Source organism: Scardinius erythrophthalmus (assembly GCF_964197995.2).
Source record: "Scardinius erythrophthalmus genome assembly, chromosome: 21".
Taxonomy (NCBI): Eukaryota; Metazoa; Chordata; class Actinopteri; order Cypriniformes; family Leuciscidae; genus Scardinius; species Scardinius erythrophthalmus.
Window position 1 is genome coordinate 29,351,814 of NC_138241.1, and position 18,740 is coordinate 29,370,553.

Consider the following 18,740-nt stretch of genomic DNA (forward strand, 5'->3'; position numbering starts at 1 on the left):
ACTTAAGTATAATTTTAAGTATATCACTGATTAGCACATAAAAAATTAGACTGAACGTATACTCTTTTAGTTTAATTGAAAGCTACTTTTTGTAAGGGTATTCATCCAATATTCACAAAAGTATAGGAAGTTTGATTCTTGAGTTTGTTTTGCAGATACATGTCAATGGAATTTTTGGACATTAACCAGCATAACAAAAAAACTTCACAAAACTTAGTACACATGTGCATTAGAGTCATCTGAGGATGCACACCAAAGTTAATCAAATTCTGCCCATAGAGGGCACTAAAACTGTTTGTTGATGTTATTATTGTCAAGAGTTATGGTGCACTGGTGGAGCACATGCTTGTGACATACTGCAAGAGCCATGCAAGTACAACTGAATATGTGACAACTAGGTCAAACTAATTTCCTGTCAGGAAAAAGTAATTTTTTTTTGTAACTCATCTGAGCTAAGGTAATTTCATTTAAATTTCCATGCAGTGTATCATCATTCTTTATAATAAAATATTAGGGAATTTTTATTTGTCAGATTACAGCCCAAGACAAAAAATGTCTTTGGTTCTAATCTGAGAAATACATATTCCCTAATATTTTAAATTGATTTTTGAAAATATCATGAATATTAGTCAACATGGATGGTCCATTTTGACTAATATTCATGATATTTTCAAAAATCTATTTAAAATATCTGATATTCAAGATATTTTATCTTTGGTACTTTTATCAAAATGTATGATAGAAAAGCAAAATAAATGCTCATATGCTTGATGAACTATTGCTAATTTATCTTTGTTTCTCATACACTGGAAAAAAAAAAGGTGCTGCCTTAAATTTTTAAGTACAATCAACTTGGTTGTTTAAGTCATTTCAACTTAATTTACATTAAACTGACTTAAAATATGTGTTGAATCTTGAATAACTTATAAAAATAGTTTGATGATTTAAAGCAATGTAAAAACAAAATGTTGCCATAACTTATATAATTTTTTTTAATAGTGTACTTTGTTACTATGTCTTGTAGGATATATTTCAATGTGTTGGGTTGTGCAAAACTGCTTTTTTAAAACAGTTTTAGTACTTTTTATAGACTCTGCATTAATTATAAGGATTTAAAACTCATTTAAAAATGTGCAAATGGAAAAGCCTCACGCTTCACATGTACTGTACAACTACTGTGCATTTTATTTTCTAAAAGAAAAATCTCAAAAGCTGGTGTTTTCTTTCCTTGACAAACCATTTCAAGTCACATAAACAAGTCTTCAAGTCATAACTTGTTCTTGTTTGTTTTGAAGGTATAAGAGGTTTAAAATGTCCACATTGTACAACAGTCCATATGAAGGCTTACATTCATACTTGAAGTTGAAGTGTGTAATTTTTTCGATGCTAAAAAAAGTTTAATGTGCAACAAATAAATGAAACATGAATGAAAAAAAAAAATGAAACATCCGAATCTTTGTGCTTTATGAACACATTACTCTGCTGTTTGAGCACCTCAACAACTTTGGATCAATCAAACTATCTGGGAGATTGTTGGGAAACCTGTTTGAAAACAGTGATTATTCATGCATTTCTGTTTGGTGACACTAGTGGTGCAGAAATTACACACTTCAGCAGCATACACAGAAGAGAATTGTCAAACTGATAATATACATGAACAGGTTTTAAGGGGAACCACTTTTCCATTTCACAAAATATAAAACAAACATTTTGGAGAATTTAATTGGAAGACAATGCGAGAGTCCTAGAAGCTTATGTCCAAAGATACACACAAAGACCTGAGAAAAGGGAAAAAATACAACAAAGAAGGAGAACAAAAACATGCAAAAGACGTCTAACGTGAATATATTAACTTGAAAAGGAATGTAACAAAATGAATTGACTAAAGTTTTACTGTAGACTGTTGCTATGAGGGCCATGTTCAATCATCTGAACTCAAACCTAAAAAATGTCAGATAAAATGCAGGTTTTGAACAGCAACATAAAAACCAACCCATCATTGATGTAAATCAAAAGCTTGGAAATATGCATAAAATCAGTGAGCTTTGAATCGAATTGCATTGGAAAATCCCTTAGGCTATTTGATGTTCATAGTACTGACATTTCAAAGTCAGTCAATTACCATCAGGGGACTGTGAGGTCATAGTATTATTCGTGCCACATAAAGTCAAGAAGAAAAACACTCAATAACATAGCATGATCTAATGATGTTCAAGCAGAGTAAAACTTTCAGCATCCCCAAAATGAAAGATCCAACTAGTGCAGCACCTACATGTGATTTGTCAATGCCAAGGGACTCTGGTACTATGAATAAGCACCACTGAATGAGCACTAAAAGCCTTTCCCTGAGCTACAAACCCAGGCTTTTTTTCTTCCACATGATGGTTTTACACAAAAACAACAGTTTCATTGTTCAGCAAAAATATATTTAATTGAAGAGACAGTAGCGTGAACGTACAAATGCCACTCTGTGACTTCAAGTTCCCCAAAACATTGGGTTATTGTTGAGCTTTTCTATCTTTGTTGCAGCTAGAGTACTAGTTAAAACAGGTTTTCAGAGATAATGTGTAAAATTTCTCACAACCTATATGAAAAGATGTTGTCTCAAGTGCTGAAGTGAGAACAGCATTTTGGGTGCACAATGGTTTTGAACACTGACATACACTCTTTAGCACCTTGAACAAGAAATTAAAATGAATTTTTTTAGCCGTATATTCACTTTAAAACTCGTGTTTTAAGAGTAATGTAAACCTTTTGATTAAGCCAGTATCTTGACTAGGCCTCTGGATACATATGCAATTGCGAAGTAATTCCTCCTTTAAAAGTTGATCTTCTCATTCAAAGCACCTAAATAAAACCGAACAAACTTTTATGTGTACAAAAATGCACAGACGCTGATCCACCCCACCCTCCGCACCAAAAACGTGATTGATTTAAAAATAAAAATGCACCACGTAGCAATAAAAATATATAAAATGACATATTAGGAGGTGTCATGGGATCACTTTAAAAGCACCGGTGAAAACATACAGTAAATTTGTTTGAATATAATTTAACACGCTTGAATTGTATAAAATGATTAAGTTGTTTTCAAGTCATGTTTCAACCTCTTTGGGAGTTACAAAAAAGAAAAGAAAAGAAGACAAAAAATTGGGACCAAATAATATAAACTTTCACACAAGTGCCAGAAATGAACCAGTTTGGACACGTTGCCAAAATGCAGCATAAAACCTTCCATGATTATTGCTTAAATATGCAAAGTTTTATAATCATGACTGAGTCGACACCAAGCACATGCTGACTGTAGATACTAGAACGATGGATAAACCAAATGTGCATATTGGAAACTTCAAATGTCAAGTTGGTCTGAAGATACAAAGTGCTTTTTTAAAGGATGCCACATACTATGTCTCACAATGCCGAAACAATGTACCTTCAAAACCAACACGAATTCCCCTAAAAAACGAACGAAAGTTCCTGTAATAACCCATGTGGGTTTCACATTGGTCATTTAACCTTACTGTTACAATGGCACCATAAAATAGCAACTAGCAAGTGTCGGCCGAAAGAGCACCCGAGGCTGAGACATGAAAATAGAATTCACATTTCACAATGTCAATTCGGAGTGTTTACTACACACGTCATTTAAAGGATGACAAACTCCTATTGCAGTAAACAGGCTTGGACCAGAAATTAAATTACAAAATAGTTTTTGAAAATGATCAGAATAAATAATCACATTTACTATGCACTAATTTCATCTATATGTATAAAACCAGTTTTATAACATCTGTTCTGAGCACCATCTCTTTACAATAAAAAAACAACACAGACATACACACCAAAACTCACAGTTAAAAACCCACAAACGGTAGTCGTAAAAGCTGAGATGAAGAGCACAAATTAAAAAAAGGGCATACGTAAAAACGGGCGTGAAAAGATGAGAACTAGCTGAGGTAAGGCATTAGCTAGACAAGCGGAGAATGTCACGTCCAGCGGTTGTAAGGCCCAGTGACGTGCGTGAGGGAGTAGGGTGATGACATGACGACGACGTCACGAGAAACTGTTAGCGATTGACGGGTAGGGACCTGAAGCTTGTGTATCTCTTTCGCGCAAGTCTCGTTTTCGCTCTCCGTATCCGAATCCATCGCATTTGACCTATCGTTGAGTCCCAGGCGCTCGGCCTCCTCTTTCTCCCTGGCCTTCTCGGCCATTTTAGCCTCCCACTGTTGCAGGCCGTGGCCCGGGGCGTTCAGGTTCTTGTGCTGGTAGAAGACCAGGGAGATGCGGGTGGGATGAGTGCGGTCGGGACGCAGGATGGGAGTGGTAGCGTGCAGCTCCCGTCGAGCGCATTCGATCAGGATGGAGCCGTGGGAAGGAGCCACCGCGACCCCGCCGATATTCCTGTCGAGGAAATTGTGTTCGCTGTCCGACCACACCTCCTCTACTTTAACCACCTCTGGGGTCAGGGGTTGTGCCGAAACGGGCGGACAGGTCAAGCGGCTGTGGAGACCCTCAGCCATCGGCGGGGAGAGCGGGGTGGGAGCTGCCCCGCCCTGGAAGCACCGCATTTCCTCAGGCTCAGATTTGAACGAGGGTGAGCATTCCGGATTCATTCTTACAGGGTCGTTCGGATACGGGTTTCTGCACGGTTCGGTCATCTGCCCGATGGCCTCGTGGCCGTATCTAAGGGGAGGAGGACCACCATTGCTGTGGCCCGTTCTTCCAGAGGGATCATGCTGAGGGAACTTTGGGTGTGTGGACATGCCGTGGGTGTACGGGACTGTAGAGTGGAAGTCTGGGAATTGGCTAGACAATCGCATGGTGGAACAAAAATTATGAGTATCCTTTTCTGGTGAATGTTCAACAGAGGTGTGTTTGAATGCTGTGGACAGAAAAAAAATAACAATAATAAGAATTTAATGCAGAAACAAGAAGTAATAATAAGAGCTCCTCTACTCTAGAATCCTAAAACCACCAAAAGTTTTAGCGAATAAATTAGTAGATTACCAGCCTCAACTCTCAGGAGAAATGTATACTAATGTATACAAAAAAAAAAGAAGCAAGTATTTAATTAACAATATGGATTCTGCAGTTAAATTAATCTCTATGTATATCCATATAAATCACATGATTGTATGCACACTTCAGAATCTCAGTGGTCATCCGGCTAGTTTTAGCTGCTTTTAGGAATAAAAAGAAACCCATTTCATTTTTAGTTATATTCGTTTTGAAATTTAATAAAGATTACATTTACTAGAGTTCTTAATAATACAAATTCATTTTACTAAAGAATTATTAGTGTTTTTAAAGATTAACTTTTAAGTGAGTGTTAGACAGTGTTATTTTAGTATCGCCGAGATACTATTATAGTTGTTTATTAATATTTTGAATTAGTTTTTATTTTTATATTTTCCATTTTCATTTTAGTTAAAGTTTTAGTAATTTTGTTGTTGGTTTTATCTATATATTATTTTTTAATTCATTTTCATTAAACTAATTAAAATATACATGTAAAAACAGGAGAAAATGAGAAAGCACAATCAGTATGCACCAACTGATACATAAAAAAATGCTAACATTGTCCAATAACAGATATGGTACTGATCATTCCTAAGACAATACTACACAACTAACTGATTTCTCAAGGAACAGACTGACTCACGCTCTGGGACACCTAGCTCTAGTGCAGTGGTTCCCCACCCTGGCCCTGGAGCACCCCATCACTGCACATTTTTGATGTCTCTCTTGTTTGACACACCCATTTAACTTCTTAGAGCCATTACTAATGTGTTTGATTAGGGAGACATCTAAAATATGCAGTGCTAGAAGGCAAAGGCGGAGGGTGAACCAATTCCAGGGTAAAGCTAAGAAGTTGCGCTTCCCCTTTAAAAACATAAATTTCCTTGTAATAGTTTCAATAGTTTATGTGCTGCTGTACAACCAACACAGCCCAGCATAGATGCTCCTGATAAATTTGTTATTAAAGCATCTACAAACCACTGTTAATTTTAACATAAAAGCTAGCATACTGTATGCGGGATTTGGCATGGCAGAAAACGAGCAAAAAGCGTTCCCTTTATAATCACTAAAAAGCTGTCATCTTCATCAAGACCTCACAAAGTTCTGTTATTATAATAAATGAAGCTGTCTGCAAAATGAATTTCTTATTTACATAATGTCTACACTTTGTTTGTGATTGTGAGAGGATTTGCTATCGTGCAGAACTCAGAATCCACTCACTACTCAAAAGGCTGGAGTTTTAGAAACCTTTGACGTTCTCCAGAGTGCAAACATAGATACGCACTTGATCGTTTGCCAAACCCGTTTCACCAATATGCTAGAATTGCCAACAAAAAAACTGATCCTAGACCATCAGTTATGGCCAGCTTTTTTCCTCTAAAAGCAATCAGAAGTAGCAGCAGGAAGTGGTTTGAGTGAGAAAATTCCACACTAGTCTCAAGTCCAGGGCCAGGGAAAGGCAAAGCCTTGCCTAAATTACACAGGCATTACACTACAGCTGGGGGAACTCCAGGACCAGGGGGAACCACTGCTCTAGAGGACATTGTGGGTGCTTCTCAAACATAAGGCTGCATCCTAATGAGGCTGCGTCCTTCCTAGACCAGTTCTTCTGAGACTTCTAGGGTAGACTTCTCCTCAGCATTGAACGCTAGAATGAGATGCTCTATTAAGGCCTCATGGCTACGTCACACATGTTCCCACGCCCCATGGTCAAACCATGAAAATACTAAGCTGAATGAAGGATGCAAAATGAAAGCTGTCTTCCAAGGATCCTTCAAATTGAGATGGTCTTCGGTGGTGCTTGAGGATGTGGCAGCCTAAATATGCAGCTTTACTTGGACACAACTTTCCATTTGAGAAGCACCCTTAGAAACAGATCCTGGAGCCTCCCCAGCACTGCACTTTTAAATGTTTCCTTTATTGGACACACCCAGCTCATGTCATGGAGTACTCAACAAATCAGCTGATGATTTAATGATCCAAAACATGCAGTGCTGGAGAGGCTCCAAGAACGAATTAAGGCCCCGTTTACACAAAGGGAAGACGCAGGTATTTCCCTGTGGTTTGGGGACACGAAAACCCCATTTTTTTCACAGAAATGATTATTTCTAAAAACTCCGGCCAAAGTGGAGATTTCTGATAACGCCGGTTATGTGTTGCCGTGTCAACTGGGAGAAACGGGGTTTTAGGATCTCAAACGTCACATTATGCGATACTGATTGGCTTGCATGACTTTATCCTTCTCCCTACACTGCCACCCATAGGTTTGGCACAGTTATGATTGCGCTTGACGGCGTATTTATGCGGGTTGATGTAAATTACAACTTATTTGAAAATGATGTTGTCTGCACAATGTTATTATTGAAAACGAAGGGGGGGAAATATTCGTTTCTCTAAATACCCGGCTATGTGTAAATGTGGCCTAAAACCCCCTGTATGTATTAAGTACATGGCATGGCTCCAAAGAAAGAAGACTGAACTGGAGATACCTTTAAGAGGCTTGTTCTTAACTTTCACAGGGTTGACCTGCTTACTATGCAGGCCGCTCAGTTTCTCAGCATGGGCTCTTTTAGCCTCCAGCCTCCTCTTGCGCGCTGACTTGACGGGCTCAGCCAACAACCGCACTTCTCTTGGGAAAGCAGAGAGGACCTGCAGTGCCCCAGTCTTTATCTTGGCCCACTGGCCCTCAACATGGCCAAACTCATCCGTGTCAGAGATCTTGTAGAGCGGCAGGACGTGCAGCTGCTCGTCCTCTGGAATGTTCCTAACTGCACGGTTATCCTCCTTGGTTAAAGTGCATACCTGCAGTTCACAGGAAGCAAATGCACATGAGAGTTTTTACCAAACATTTAAATCTGAATGGTGTTTTTAAAGAAAATGGAAAAAGAAAGTATTAAATTGACATCGTGACAGTAGAGGTGAGCCTCACCACAGTGCTTCCATTGGTCATGTTTTGTGTGTCTCTGTGGGCATGAGCACAGAAGTCCACACAAGCAGTCACACCAGAGAATGGTCGACCTTCCCTCCTGCCCAGCCGACAGTTGTTCCCCTGCTGATCCTGCTCCACCTGATGGATTACAGATCATTCCCATTCTTTTCTTACAAATGTACACAGAGCTCAGTTTGCTTTTTCTGGGATGCTATCCATCTTATTTTTAACATAAGAGCAGGTGTGGCCATTTGTAACTTGAATGTGTGAGGTTTCTGGTTTCATTCACTTCCAGTTATTTTTGCTGTACAAAAAAACGTTTTGCTCTACTGCGTAACCGTCCGTTACACCGCTTTATATTGCAAACTTGTGATCGTTTTCATATTATTTTAATTTATTATCATAATCATAAACACACTGATTTGTAGCACAAATAAATTTACAGCACTTCTGGTTATTTACTGATAACCAGGCAAATGAATCAGAAGTCTTACACATTCACGTAAAATAGCTTACTTGCAAAATAAGGTGTCTCGAAATCACAACATTATCAAGTCACATAATCAACTTACATAATTAACATGTTTTGCTGTTGAGCCCTGCTTAAGAGCAGCTTTTACTTTGTTGTGGCAGAGCTCATACCTGGTTGTGAAAGGCCTGAGGAGCAAGTCTCTTGTAGACAGGTGCCAAATCTGATGCCAGATTGTGCAAGTTTTTCTCCAACTTCTCCTCCTAACCAAAAAATCAAACAATGTTTTAAAGGCTGATTTAAATTACTATAAAGCTGAATAATACACTACTGTTCAAAATGTCTCTTATGTTCACCAAGGCTGCATTTATTTGATCTGAAAATAAAGTTAAAACAGTAATATTGTGAATTATTATTACAATTTAAAATCACTGTTTACTATTTTAATATATCTTAAAATGTCATTTATTCCTGTGATGCCAATTCAGCATCATACTAGTCTTCAGTGTCACATGATCCTTCTGTCAGGGTTATTTGGTCATGTTTATTCTTAGTTTTCATCACATGGACTTACGCCGGTTTCACACCGCAAGCGTCAGCGGCGCGTGAGCAGCGCGTATTTTTTTCGGCGTCCATGTTAATCAATGAGTGCATTCACACCGGGAGCAGGAGCAGCGCGTGAACGTCCAGCAGGAGCGTCGCGTGAACAGCAGTGCAGCGGGGGTTTCGGCGCCGAGTCTATTTTTGCTGCGCCGCTTACGCTGAATTAAAGTGACAATGCATTAATACAGCAGTTTTACCCAAAAAGCACATTGATGATATCTATTGTGTTTTAAACAGTCAATCAAATGACCAACAGCAATTTAAAAAGAAAACAAATGTCCAAAAACTTATTGCCCGAATAATAAAAACAAAGATGAACCAAAAGTTATATAAATGAAATGATTAATAAAATAAGCTTCTTGACAAGTCCTTTCTCTTAAATGTATTTGAAAACGAAATAAAGCAATGCCAACTTATCCATTATAGAGTACTCTGTCTGTACACAACCCGCGGTTCAGCCGCACGTGACAAACGCTGCCAGTGTGAAAGCAAAACGCGCGTGTCCTGCTCCTGCTCACCATACGCACTGCTCCTGCTCTGCTCACGCTCTGCTATCGCGTGCAGTGTGAAACCGGCGTCACGCCGGTTTCACACCGCAAGCGTCAGCGGCGCGTGAGCAGCGCGTATTTTTTTCGGCGTCCATGTTATTCAATGAGTGCATTCACACCGCACGCAGAGGCGGCGCGGCAGCGAGTAGCAGGAGCAGAGCAGGAGCAGCAGTGCAGCGATCGTTTCGGCGCCGAGTCTATTTTTGCTGCACCGCTTACGCTGAATTAAAGTGACAATGCATTGATCATGGCCAAAATACACCGCAGTTTCATCCAAAAAGTGCATTGATGATATCTATTGTGTTTTAAACGGTCAATCAAATGACCAAAAATAATTTAAAAAGAAAACAAATGTCCGTTGCCCGAACAATAAAAACAAAGATGAACCAAAAGTTATAAATGGAATTATTAATAAAATAAGCTTCTTGACAAGTATTTTCTCTTAAATGTATTTGAAAACGAAATAAAGCAATGCCAACTTATCCATTATAGAGTAGCCTACAGTACGTACAAAACCCGCAGTTCAGGCGCGCGTGACAAACGCTGCCAGTGTGAAAGCAAAACGCGCGTGTCCTGCTCCTGCTCACCATATGCACTGCTCCTGCGCTGCTTACGCTCTGCTAATGCGTGCAGTGTGAAACCGGCGTCACGAGCGTGAGCAGAGCAGGAGCAGTGCGTATGGTGAGCAGGAGCAGGACACGCGCGTTTTGCTTTCACACTGGCAGCGTTTGTCACGTGCGGCTGAACCGCGAATTGTGTACAGACAGAGTACTCTATAATGGATAAGTTGGCATTGCTTTATTTCGTTTTCAAATACATTTAAGAGAAAAGACTTGTCAAGAAGCTTATTTTATTAATCATTTCATTTATATAACTTTTGATTCGTCTTTGTTTTTATTGTTCGGGCAACAAGTTTGTTTTTGGACATTTGTTTTCTTTTTAAATTGCTGTTGGTCATTTGAGTGACTGTTTAAAACACAATAGATATCATCAATGCGCTTTTGGGGTAAAACTGCGGTGTATTTTGGCCTTGATCAATGCGTGTCACTTTAATTCAGCATAAGCGGCGCGTTAAAAATAGACTGGGCGCCGAAACTATCGCGGCACTGCTGTTCCTGCTCTGCTCCTGCTACGCGCTGCCGCGCCGCTTCTGCGTGCGGTGTGAATGCACTCATTGATTAACATGGACGCCGAAAAGAACATGCGCTGCTCACGCGCCGCTGACGCTTGCGGTGTGAAACTGGCGTCACACTGCACGCATTAGCAGAGCGTAAGCAGCGCAGGAGCAGTGCATATGGTGAGCAGGAGCAGGACACGCGCGTTTTGCTTTCACACTGGCAGCGTTTGGACAAACAGTCACAAACAGTCACACAAATGACCAACAGCAATTTAAAAAGAAAACAAATGTCCAAAAACAAACTTGTTGCCCGAACAATAAAAACAAAGACGAATCAAAAGTTATATAAATGAAATGATTAATAAAATAAGCTTCTTGACAAGTCTTTTCTCTTAAATGTATTTGAAAACGAAATAAAGCAATGCCAACTTACCCTGATTATAGAGTACTCTGTCTATACACATGCCGCGGTTCAGCCGCGCGTGACAAACGCTGCCAGTGTGAAAGCAAAACGCTCCTGTCCTGCTCCCGCTCACCATACGCACTGCTCCTGCGCTGCTTACGCTCTGCTATCGCGTGCAGTGTGAAACCGGCGTTAGTCATGGAGACAAACATGGAGTTTGTCGTCATGGATGTTAATTTGATTCTTTACTCAGTTCAGGTGTGTGTCATTGTGTACAGGTGTTTGTGTCATTATCCTCTCTCTACTTTAGTTCAGTTCGTGTTCATTGTCAGGTCTCATTTATGTTGGTGTCAGATGTAAGTCTGCATGTGAGTTGTATTGCTACCACTGTTGGACTTTGCCCTGTGTATTATTTAAGTTTATTACTCTTCATTTTCTTCGTCAGTAGTTTGTCTCACCACACAACCCGGTTACAGAAGACCCGACCCAAAGTGAAAGTAAGTGGATTATAGCTTGTTTATTTGATCGTCTTCAGTCTGTGTTTTGTTTGTTTTTTTTCCCATGGAATTCCCTGCCGTCAAGCTGCTCCGCCTTGATCAGGGAGATCGCTCCCTCGAGGACCATCTGGAAGAATTCCTGGATCTGGAACAACCTTCCCGGATGACTGCCTCTGCACGTTTCTACGTGTGGAACTTAACAACGCCACTCAAGCGCAGTTGTCCGGGGAATCTCCTTGAGGGAGCTTCGCCGATTATGTGGATCAACCTTCACTGCTGAGGACGTCTCCAGACCCAGTGCCCAGCCAGAACCCTACGGTCGGAATTAAGCAGTTTGAGCCCACCGCAGACTTCGAGGATTGAGGACGTGTGTGCCCAACATCACCGCGGAGCCTGAGATGCACGAGTCTGACTTGGTGCACGTGCTGGCTGCGTCATCCATCGCTGAAGAAGCTTTTGGGAATCGAAAGGGCAAGGAGGAGAGCACCACTTTCAGCCCTTCTATCCAATGATTCTTCGTCGTCAGTCCCACCCAGCCTCCCTCTTTCTACCACAATTTTTAGCTACGTCCTCAGCCATTCCTGCTACCCACTCGTACACCCTGTGTATCATTAAAGATTGTACTCTTCTTCGTCGATCGTTTGTCTCCCCACATAACCTGGTTTCACCTTCAGATACGCTGATTTGCTGCTCAAGAAACATTTCTTATCAATGTTGAAAACAGTTGTGCATTTAAAAAAAAAAGTTTCTAAAGCATTTATTTGAAATTGAAGCTTTTAACATTTATAAAGGTCTTGCACTTTTGATCAATTTAATGCATCCCTGGTGAATACAAATATTAATTACTTAGAAAAAAATATCTAAGTGTTTTAGAGGTTTTCGTTTAATGGATTTTACATTACATAAAATTTCATGCAGCAAATGCTCTGTGCATTGGAACCACTTTTATTGTTTGTTTGATTTTCAATCTTGCAGGATGTTTCTAAAACCCTGGTTGCAAAGGTACAGTGTCATTTCACCACTGCAAATCAGGCACCTGATTAATATTCAATGGCATAGCACTATTTCAATGCACACTTTGCATCTGGTTAAACTTTATTGGTAGTTTTTGTATGAAAAACCACAAGTCATACAACTGTTCTATCAATTTAAGTGCGAGTCTGAGTGATTTACTATTAACTTTTTAACTTCGAGCCACTAGATTTCACCTGCTTCAGATAAACAAGGTACAGTAAATCAGGTATGCTCACACAGGATATTCTCATGAGAGTTGCACATCTCATTTAAAGTTACTATGACTTGTTGACAGGATTTTGAAAACAAGCATAATGATCCAGAACAAAGCCTTTCTTCCCACATATCCAGTGTGCTAGTGTTGAAAATCAATGAACTGAGAATATATCTCTAATGAGCCTATCTAATGCTCACCTCCTCAGGATAGTCCCCCTGTAGTCTGAACTTCCGGGGCGTTTTGCTGCGTGCAAACTTGCAGCCATTGAAGTACATACTCCAGGAGCAACCAAACGAGAAAGAGGCACCGGAGGTCTCTGGGTCCAGACCCTGACACGCACAGGTACGACTAACAGGAGAGATGAAGAAGATGAGGTAAGTTATAGTGCAATAATATACTATATTATAGAACTTGCTGGTGATGCTATTATTCAACAGAAAATGACACATTATTTCAAGATATTAAAATTATATTAAAATTATTGCAAAGTCTTGATTTTATTTTTTGGGTCTACTAGAATAGGTTTTCATGCTTGAGTGTTCAAAAACACATTATTTTTCACATTTTACATTGTTGAAACACCTCTCTTCCCAGTCTGTCAGTAACACACTGTTTAGTTTCTGTGTATATGAAGCCCCTCCTTCCAAAAAGTGCAATGTGCTCTGATTGGTCGACTGGACCAGCGTGTTGTGATTGGTCAACCACTTTGAGAGTGTTTTGGAAATGTCCCACCCCTTACCATAATCACTACTAACTCAACCAGGCCTCAACCGTTCTTTTGCGTATGCCTTGGGTGGGAATTATTTGTGAATAATTATTAATGTGGGTTACTGTGACGGGTACGTTCCCAGTAGAAAACTCAAGACTACAATCGAGGCGTTTCAGGGAGTTCAGAAACAGTGCTTAGTGATATAGAGAATAACTTCTTATGGAGTGGACTTTGTGCTTTGTAACTTGCATTCTCAAACAGCATGAAAAACACACAATAAAGAATGTTGAAAATGTAAAAAAGCAAAATTATTTAGCTTTTATGACATACAACTATACTAGCCAGTTGTTTTTAGCAGGGAATGTGCAGTTACAAAATGATGATGTGAAGGAGTTGGTGTAAAGGCTTCAAGAAAAGTACTTCATCAAGAGCAACCTCCAAATGTTCTTTTGTATTTTTGTGAGGGAGTGTGTACGTGAATCATTCCCACACACTCTGTCCGTATGTTACTTGTGACTCACTCCTCATTGCGGTCACAGCGGCGGCTAGTGGGCGAGCCATATTTGCAGAGAGTCTGTGTGAGCTCCTGGTACAGGCTGTCAGCCACACTGCGTGGGATCCCCTCCCAGGCCAGGATGAGAATGACTACAACTGCATTCTGACAGCAGTGACCAGCACGCTGCCGCACAAGACACAACAACTTCTCTTCCTCACTTCCTCTGCGTATGATCTGCAGAATTTAAAACATGTTCAGACAGTATATGAAGGAACAGACATTTCAACAAGCTCTTCTTCGTATTTCATATAGGTCACTCACCCACTTAGCGATTGGGCAACCCTGTGAGCTCCTCCCCTCTTTACCAGTATACACCACAACCTCCATGCGAACTGCATTGCCTTTCTCGCCATATCTGTGATGAGAACAGTGCATTGAGTTCTGTGTATGTTAAGCACTATAACACAGGTTTTCCAACTTTTTATTGCAAAGGACCCCCAAATTTGATGAAATGCAAAAAAAAAGAGCAATCAGAATTCAGTATGCAGATAGTAAGATGGATTATATTATTTATAATATTTAGGGTTAGGGGTCTGCAATATACGCTGACAAGAAAGTTTGAGAAATATCAATATAGTGTCATACTTATGGATGCACGGGTGATGGGAAATAGTATTGCCAAAACATCAGACTGCAATAATTATAGCAGTTCAGTAGTAACCTCTCAACCTCTGAGGTGAGAAAGAATCACTCTATGGGCCCCTGAACCCAGTTAGGAGCTTCCTGTTTCAACTTCTAGACAGCATGAAAGTGCGTTTCCACTAAAACGCATCTGTGGTTGCAGGCTATAGCTACATGTATACTGTCAACGTCAAACACATTACACAACAGGGTTACACAGTCAGTATGATTTGGTTGTCCTGTGCTAGAGTTATAGTTTTTAATGTTGCAAACACATAAGCTACATTTCCACGCAATCTAATAATCAGTAATTAACTTTACTAATAGGTCAACAAGAAAAGTGTGGTTATAACAAATTTTCTTTGTAAAAGAAAACTGTTTTATAAAACGAAACTTATCTGTAAAAACTACACTAATACTTAAACAATAATATTATTACTTTATAAATAATACTATTACTTTTCAAATATTAAAAATAAAATAAAAATAAATATTAAGCAATAAATGTTTCTCCACATATTACAAAGGTTCCCAAAAGTTCAAAATACAGTTTGTCAAAATTAGACTATGTAGAAAAAAATAATAAGAAAGATGGGAAATTTGACACACCCAAGATAAAAGGTAAAAATGTTAAAATTATACATTAAAAAAATAAAAATAAATGTATGTAAATTTAAAATAATGCATTATTGCATGTAAACGTAGCAGTTGAGATCCACTTTACCTGTTCTCCATAATTTCTCTCACTGCTGCTACATTCGGGCCAGATCCAAGGTGAGTGTAGTACGGACCCTCCTCTTTCTCAATTATTTGTTCTGTAGAGGAAAATTGTGATCGTAGATGAATTGAAAGAACTTCTAGCAAACTTGTATTTCAAGTTATGATATACACAGTCACAGACTTACCCACACAGTCACAGGAGGGCAGCTCTGTGGATTGTTTAGAGGGGGTGTTGAGGAGATTCTTGGTTGGTGTGTCCAAAAACCTCATTGGAGACTCCAAAAAGTTGTTGAGCGTGTGCTTGGTGGGAGTCTGTTCTTCAGCGTACGCCTCGTCACCATTCTCCAAATGTACACTGGGTGTGGACAACACCGTAACACCTCCAGACTTCTCCACTTTGTAAAATCCATTTTGATTCGTGTGCAAGTGCTGATGATCATTTAAGCCGTTTGCCTTACGGTACATGATCCCTGGGCTTTGCGGCAAGTCTTGACGGGGTTCACTGGCCATGGTTTGCTGAGGTTGTTGTTTAGCACCATGATTTAGCACATCGTAGTTTTTCGATACCTGAGAAATCATTTGTTGTTCACATTCATGCCTCGGCCACTTGCTAGCACCAAGATGGTCATTTGTATGACTGTGAAAGAGTCCGTTTGGTGGCAGTAAAGAATGACTTTGAGCTCCATGCTCGTATTTAAAGTTAAAGCCATTCTGCTTACCAGAACCTACAAGGTCCAAATGCTCTTTTTTCAGAGAATTGTTGTAGTATAAGAGTTGCCTGTTCTCATGATGAGCCTCCGCAATGTATTTTTTCAGGTCAATCTGAGCTTGTGGAAGAAATGGACTCCTCTTGTGCCTTAACCTCATCTTTTGTTGCGAAATGGCTTTCTGAATTGCAGCCTTGAGTGGGGTTTTCCTGTTGGGCGTCCTCTTGGCCAGTGGAATCCTACAATGATTGCCCTCAATCTCTGCAGCTTTCTTCTTCGACATCCTGGGTTTTGCTGGTGACATTTTAGGTTTCTTTTGCTTTTTCAAGTGCTGCCCCAAATAATTATGATTGTATTTTATTGTCTGAGTAGGCATACCTTTCGGGGGACTGTTTTCCGAGACTTGCATCTGCCTTGATTCAATCATGAACGCAAGCTGCACCAATTGAGCCGCAACTTCCTCCTCATCCCTCTTTCTCGAGATGGGATTCGCTTCTCCATGCTTATACTTCTTAAAAGTGCCTTCTAACCTATCAGCTTTAAAAAGTGCTTGGCCGTTTCTTCGGTTTTCCGCGGTATATGATAGCTTTTCACATTCTGAGCTGGCCACCAGAAGATCCTTCAAGGAAAGTTTTCTGGGGGTAGTGGCACAGCGCTGACTTTGACTTTGGGTGAAGTTGTCCGGCAAGTTCAGAGGGCTGCGGATGACAGAGGTCTGGTTCAATGATGAACTGATTACCGAGACCTTGTTAGAGAAAACATCTGAAACTGGTTTAGCCTCTCGAAGAGGTACGTGGTTGCTTGAAGCGGAGTATGTAGATGTTTCTCGCTGAGCATCCTGACTCAGGTTTTCTGTTTTAAAGGGCACTGTTTGTGGGGTAGCTGCCAGTTGGGTCAAGGCCTCAATAGCTATAGCCTGATCAACGCTAATATTCCTATGCTGGACCAGAGACTGGACACTGGGTAAAGATAGTGCAATATTATCAATCTGAGGAGGTTCTTCAGGACTTAGTCCTTGATCTAACTGACACTGATATGGTTCTTCTTTTGGCTCAGTTTTTAAACACATGTCTGAGGCCTGAGGTCCGAAAAGCCTCTTCTCTAGACTTTTCCTATCTGTACTGGAGAAGCAGACCACAGCTGCAAGTGTAGATAAAGCATCCTCGTAGCACTCGCTAGATTCTAAGTGCTTTGAGTGCTGGTCATCAATCTCAACCCATTGCTCCTCCAGTTTGATCTTCTTCAGAGGAACAGTCTGTTCTTGAACTGCCTCTGGTTCGTGACTTTTGTTATACGTAGATCTATGGAATATGGCATGTGGCTCGGTGGGATCCACATGTCTCTCAGTGTTTGGTTTCATGTGTTCAGCACCGTTATGAGAGGTTAGAGAGATGGTGTGAGGGAGAAGTACATCAGTGGTCCTGGGATCCTTTCCAGGAGGTTCTGGTGACAAGCCATGCCCAAGAGGTGTGGGAACATCAGGTGGAACATTGTGTGTTAAGGATATGTAATGCGCCTCTTCCTCTGGTGCCGGACAGGTCTCTTCCATCTGCTCTGAGCTTGTGCCATTTACTGAGTTTGCCTCTGACTCAACCTGCAGTGGAAAAATATAGAGATGCTTCAGCATGTTTTGGCTGTGGTGTGAAGCAATACATACAGCAATTGGTCATTGCAACTTATGACAGCTGGTGCCACAGTGGATCATCGCTCAGAACTTGGGGTGATTAAGCAATACATAAAATTTTATAAAAAACAAAAGTTATTCATTATATTACAATAAAAGAAACGCAAAATGTCCACTGAAACACTGAAAGTTCACAAAAGTCATTACTGTCTTAAACTTAATACATTCTTGAGGTAATCGAAAGCCAGATTTACTCACTAGTCTATAGTTAACATTAGCAAATAAACATTATATTACTGATCAACACTGTCCCATCATTGCTAATATACATTTCTCCAATATTCACACTATGTTGATCAATTAATTCACCATAATAACAACATTTGCTGAGGAATGTATATATGGATCAGGGGGCATGATTAACGTCATTATTTTATTATAATTTATTATTGTTTTTTAAATTATAGTATCTAATTTTTAAATAAAAAAATAAATACATTTATTAATGAAAGAGTGCAAAAAAAAACATTTTCCAAAGCATGGCTTTACTTTACCCAAATATGCTGATAAAACTATAATAATGATTTATATTTTACACCTGATCCGTCATATTCATACACACAGAAAAGTAGCACGAAAGCCAAAGAAACCCCAAATTTACATAATTTTTTCATCTCTGCCAGTATGTCTTATGTGAATGTGTTGTTTGACAGCGGTTTGTGTTCATAAGGGTGTTTTGCTTCATCACGACAACCAAAGTAAAACCAAACCTAAGGAATGCATGTATATTTACACATTTGACACGTTTTTATCTAAGCAAGTTAAGCAACTTATGTTGCATTCAAGATATACATTTTACCAGTTCATGCATTCCATGGGAATCTAACCCATGATCTTCGTCTAGCTATTGACCGCACTAATTTAAATATACCACAATGTGAACATTATTGGAAGCTCTCATTATAGCCTCATTATTGTTTTTCC

The 18,740-nt window shown here is 39.8% G+C and overlaps 1 protein-coding gene across 2 annotated transcripts in view; it reads right to left on the minus strand.

Moving 5' to 3' along the window:
• Positions 1–1,161: 1,161 nt before the first annotated feature.
• Positions 1,162–18,740, minus strand: part of tet1 (tet methylcytosine dioxygenase 1) — a 43,977-nt gene continuing 26,398 nt past the window's right edge. For both annotated transcript variants that reach the window (XM_081350278.1, XM_081350279.1), the window contains exons 3-11: positions 15,611–17,726; positions 15,430–15,520; positions 14,346–14,439; positions 14,050–14,258; positions 13,017–13,167; positions 8,594–8,683; positions 7,952–8,089; positions 7,512–7,824; positions 1,162–4,885 (exon numbers count right to left, since the gene is read on the minus strand). In XM_081350278.1, coding sequence (XP_081206404.1) covers positions 3,987–4,885; positions 7,512–7,824; positions 7,952–8,089; positions 8,594–8,683; positions 13,017–13,167; positions 14,050–14,258; positions 14,346–14,439; positions 15,430–15,520; positions 15,611–17,726 — 4,101 coding nt within the window. In that variant the 3' untranslated portion in view covers positions 1,162–3,986. The remainder of the gene's footprint in view (positions 4,886–7,511; positions 7,825–7,951; positions 8,090–8,593; positions 8,684–13,016; positions 13,168–14,049; positions 14,259–14,345; positions 14,440–15,429; positions 15,521–15,610; positions 17,727–18,740) is intronic.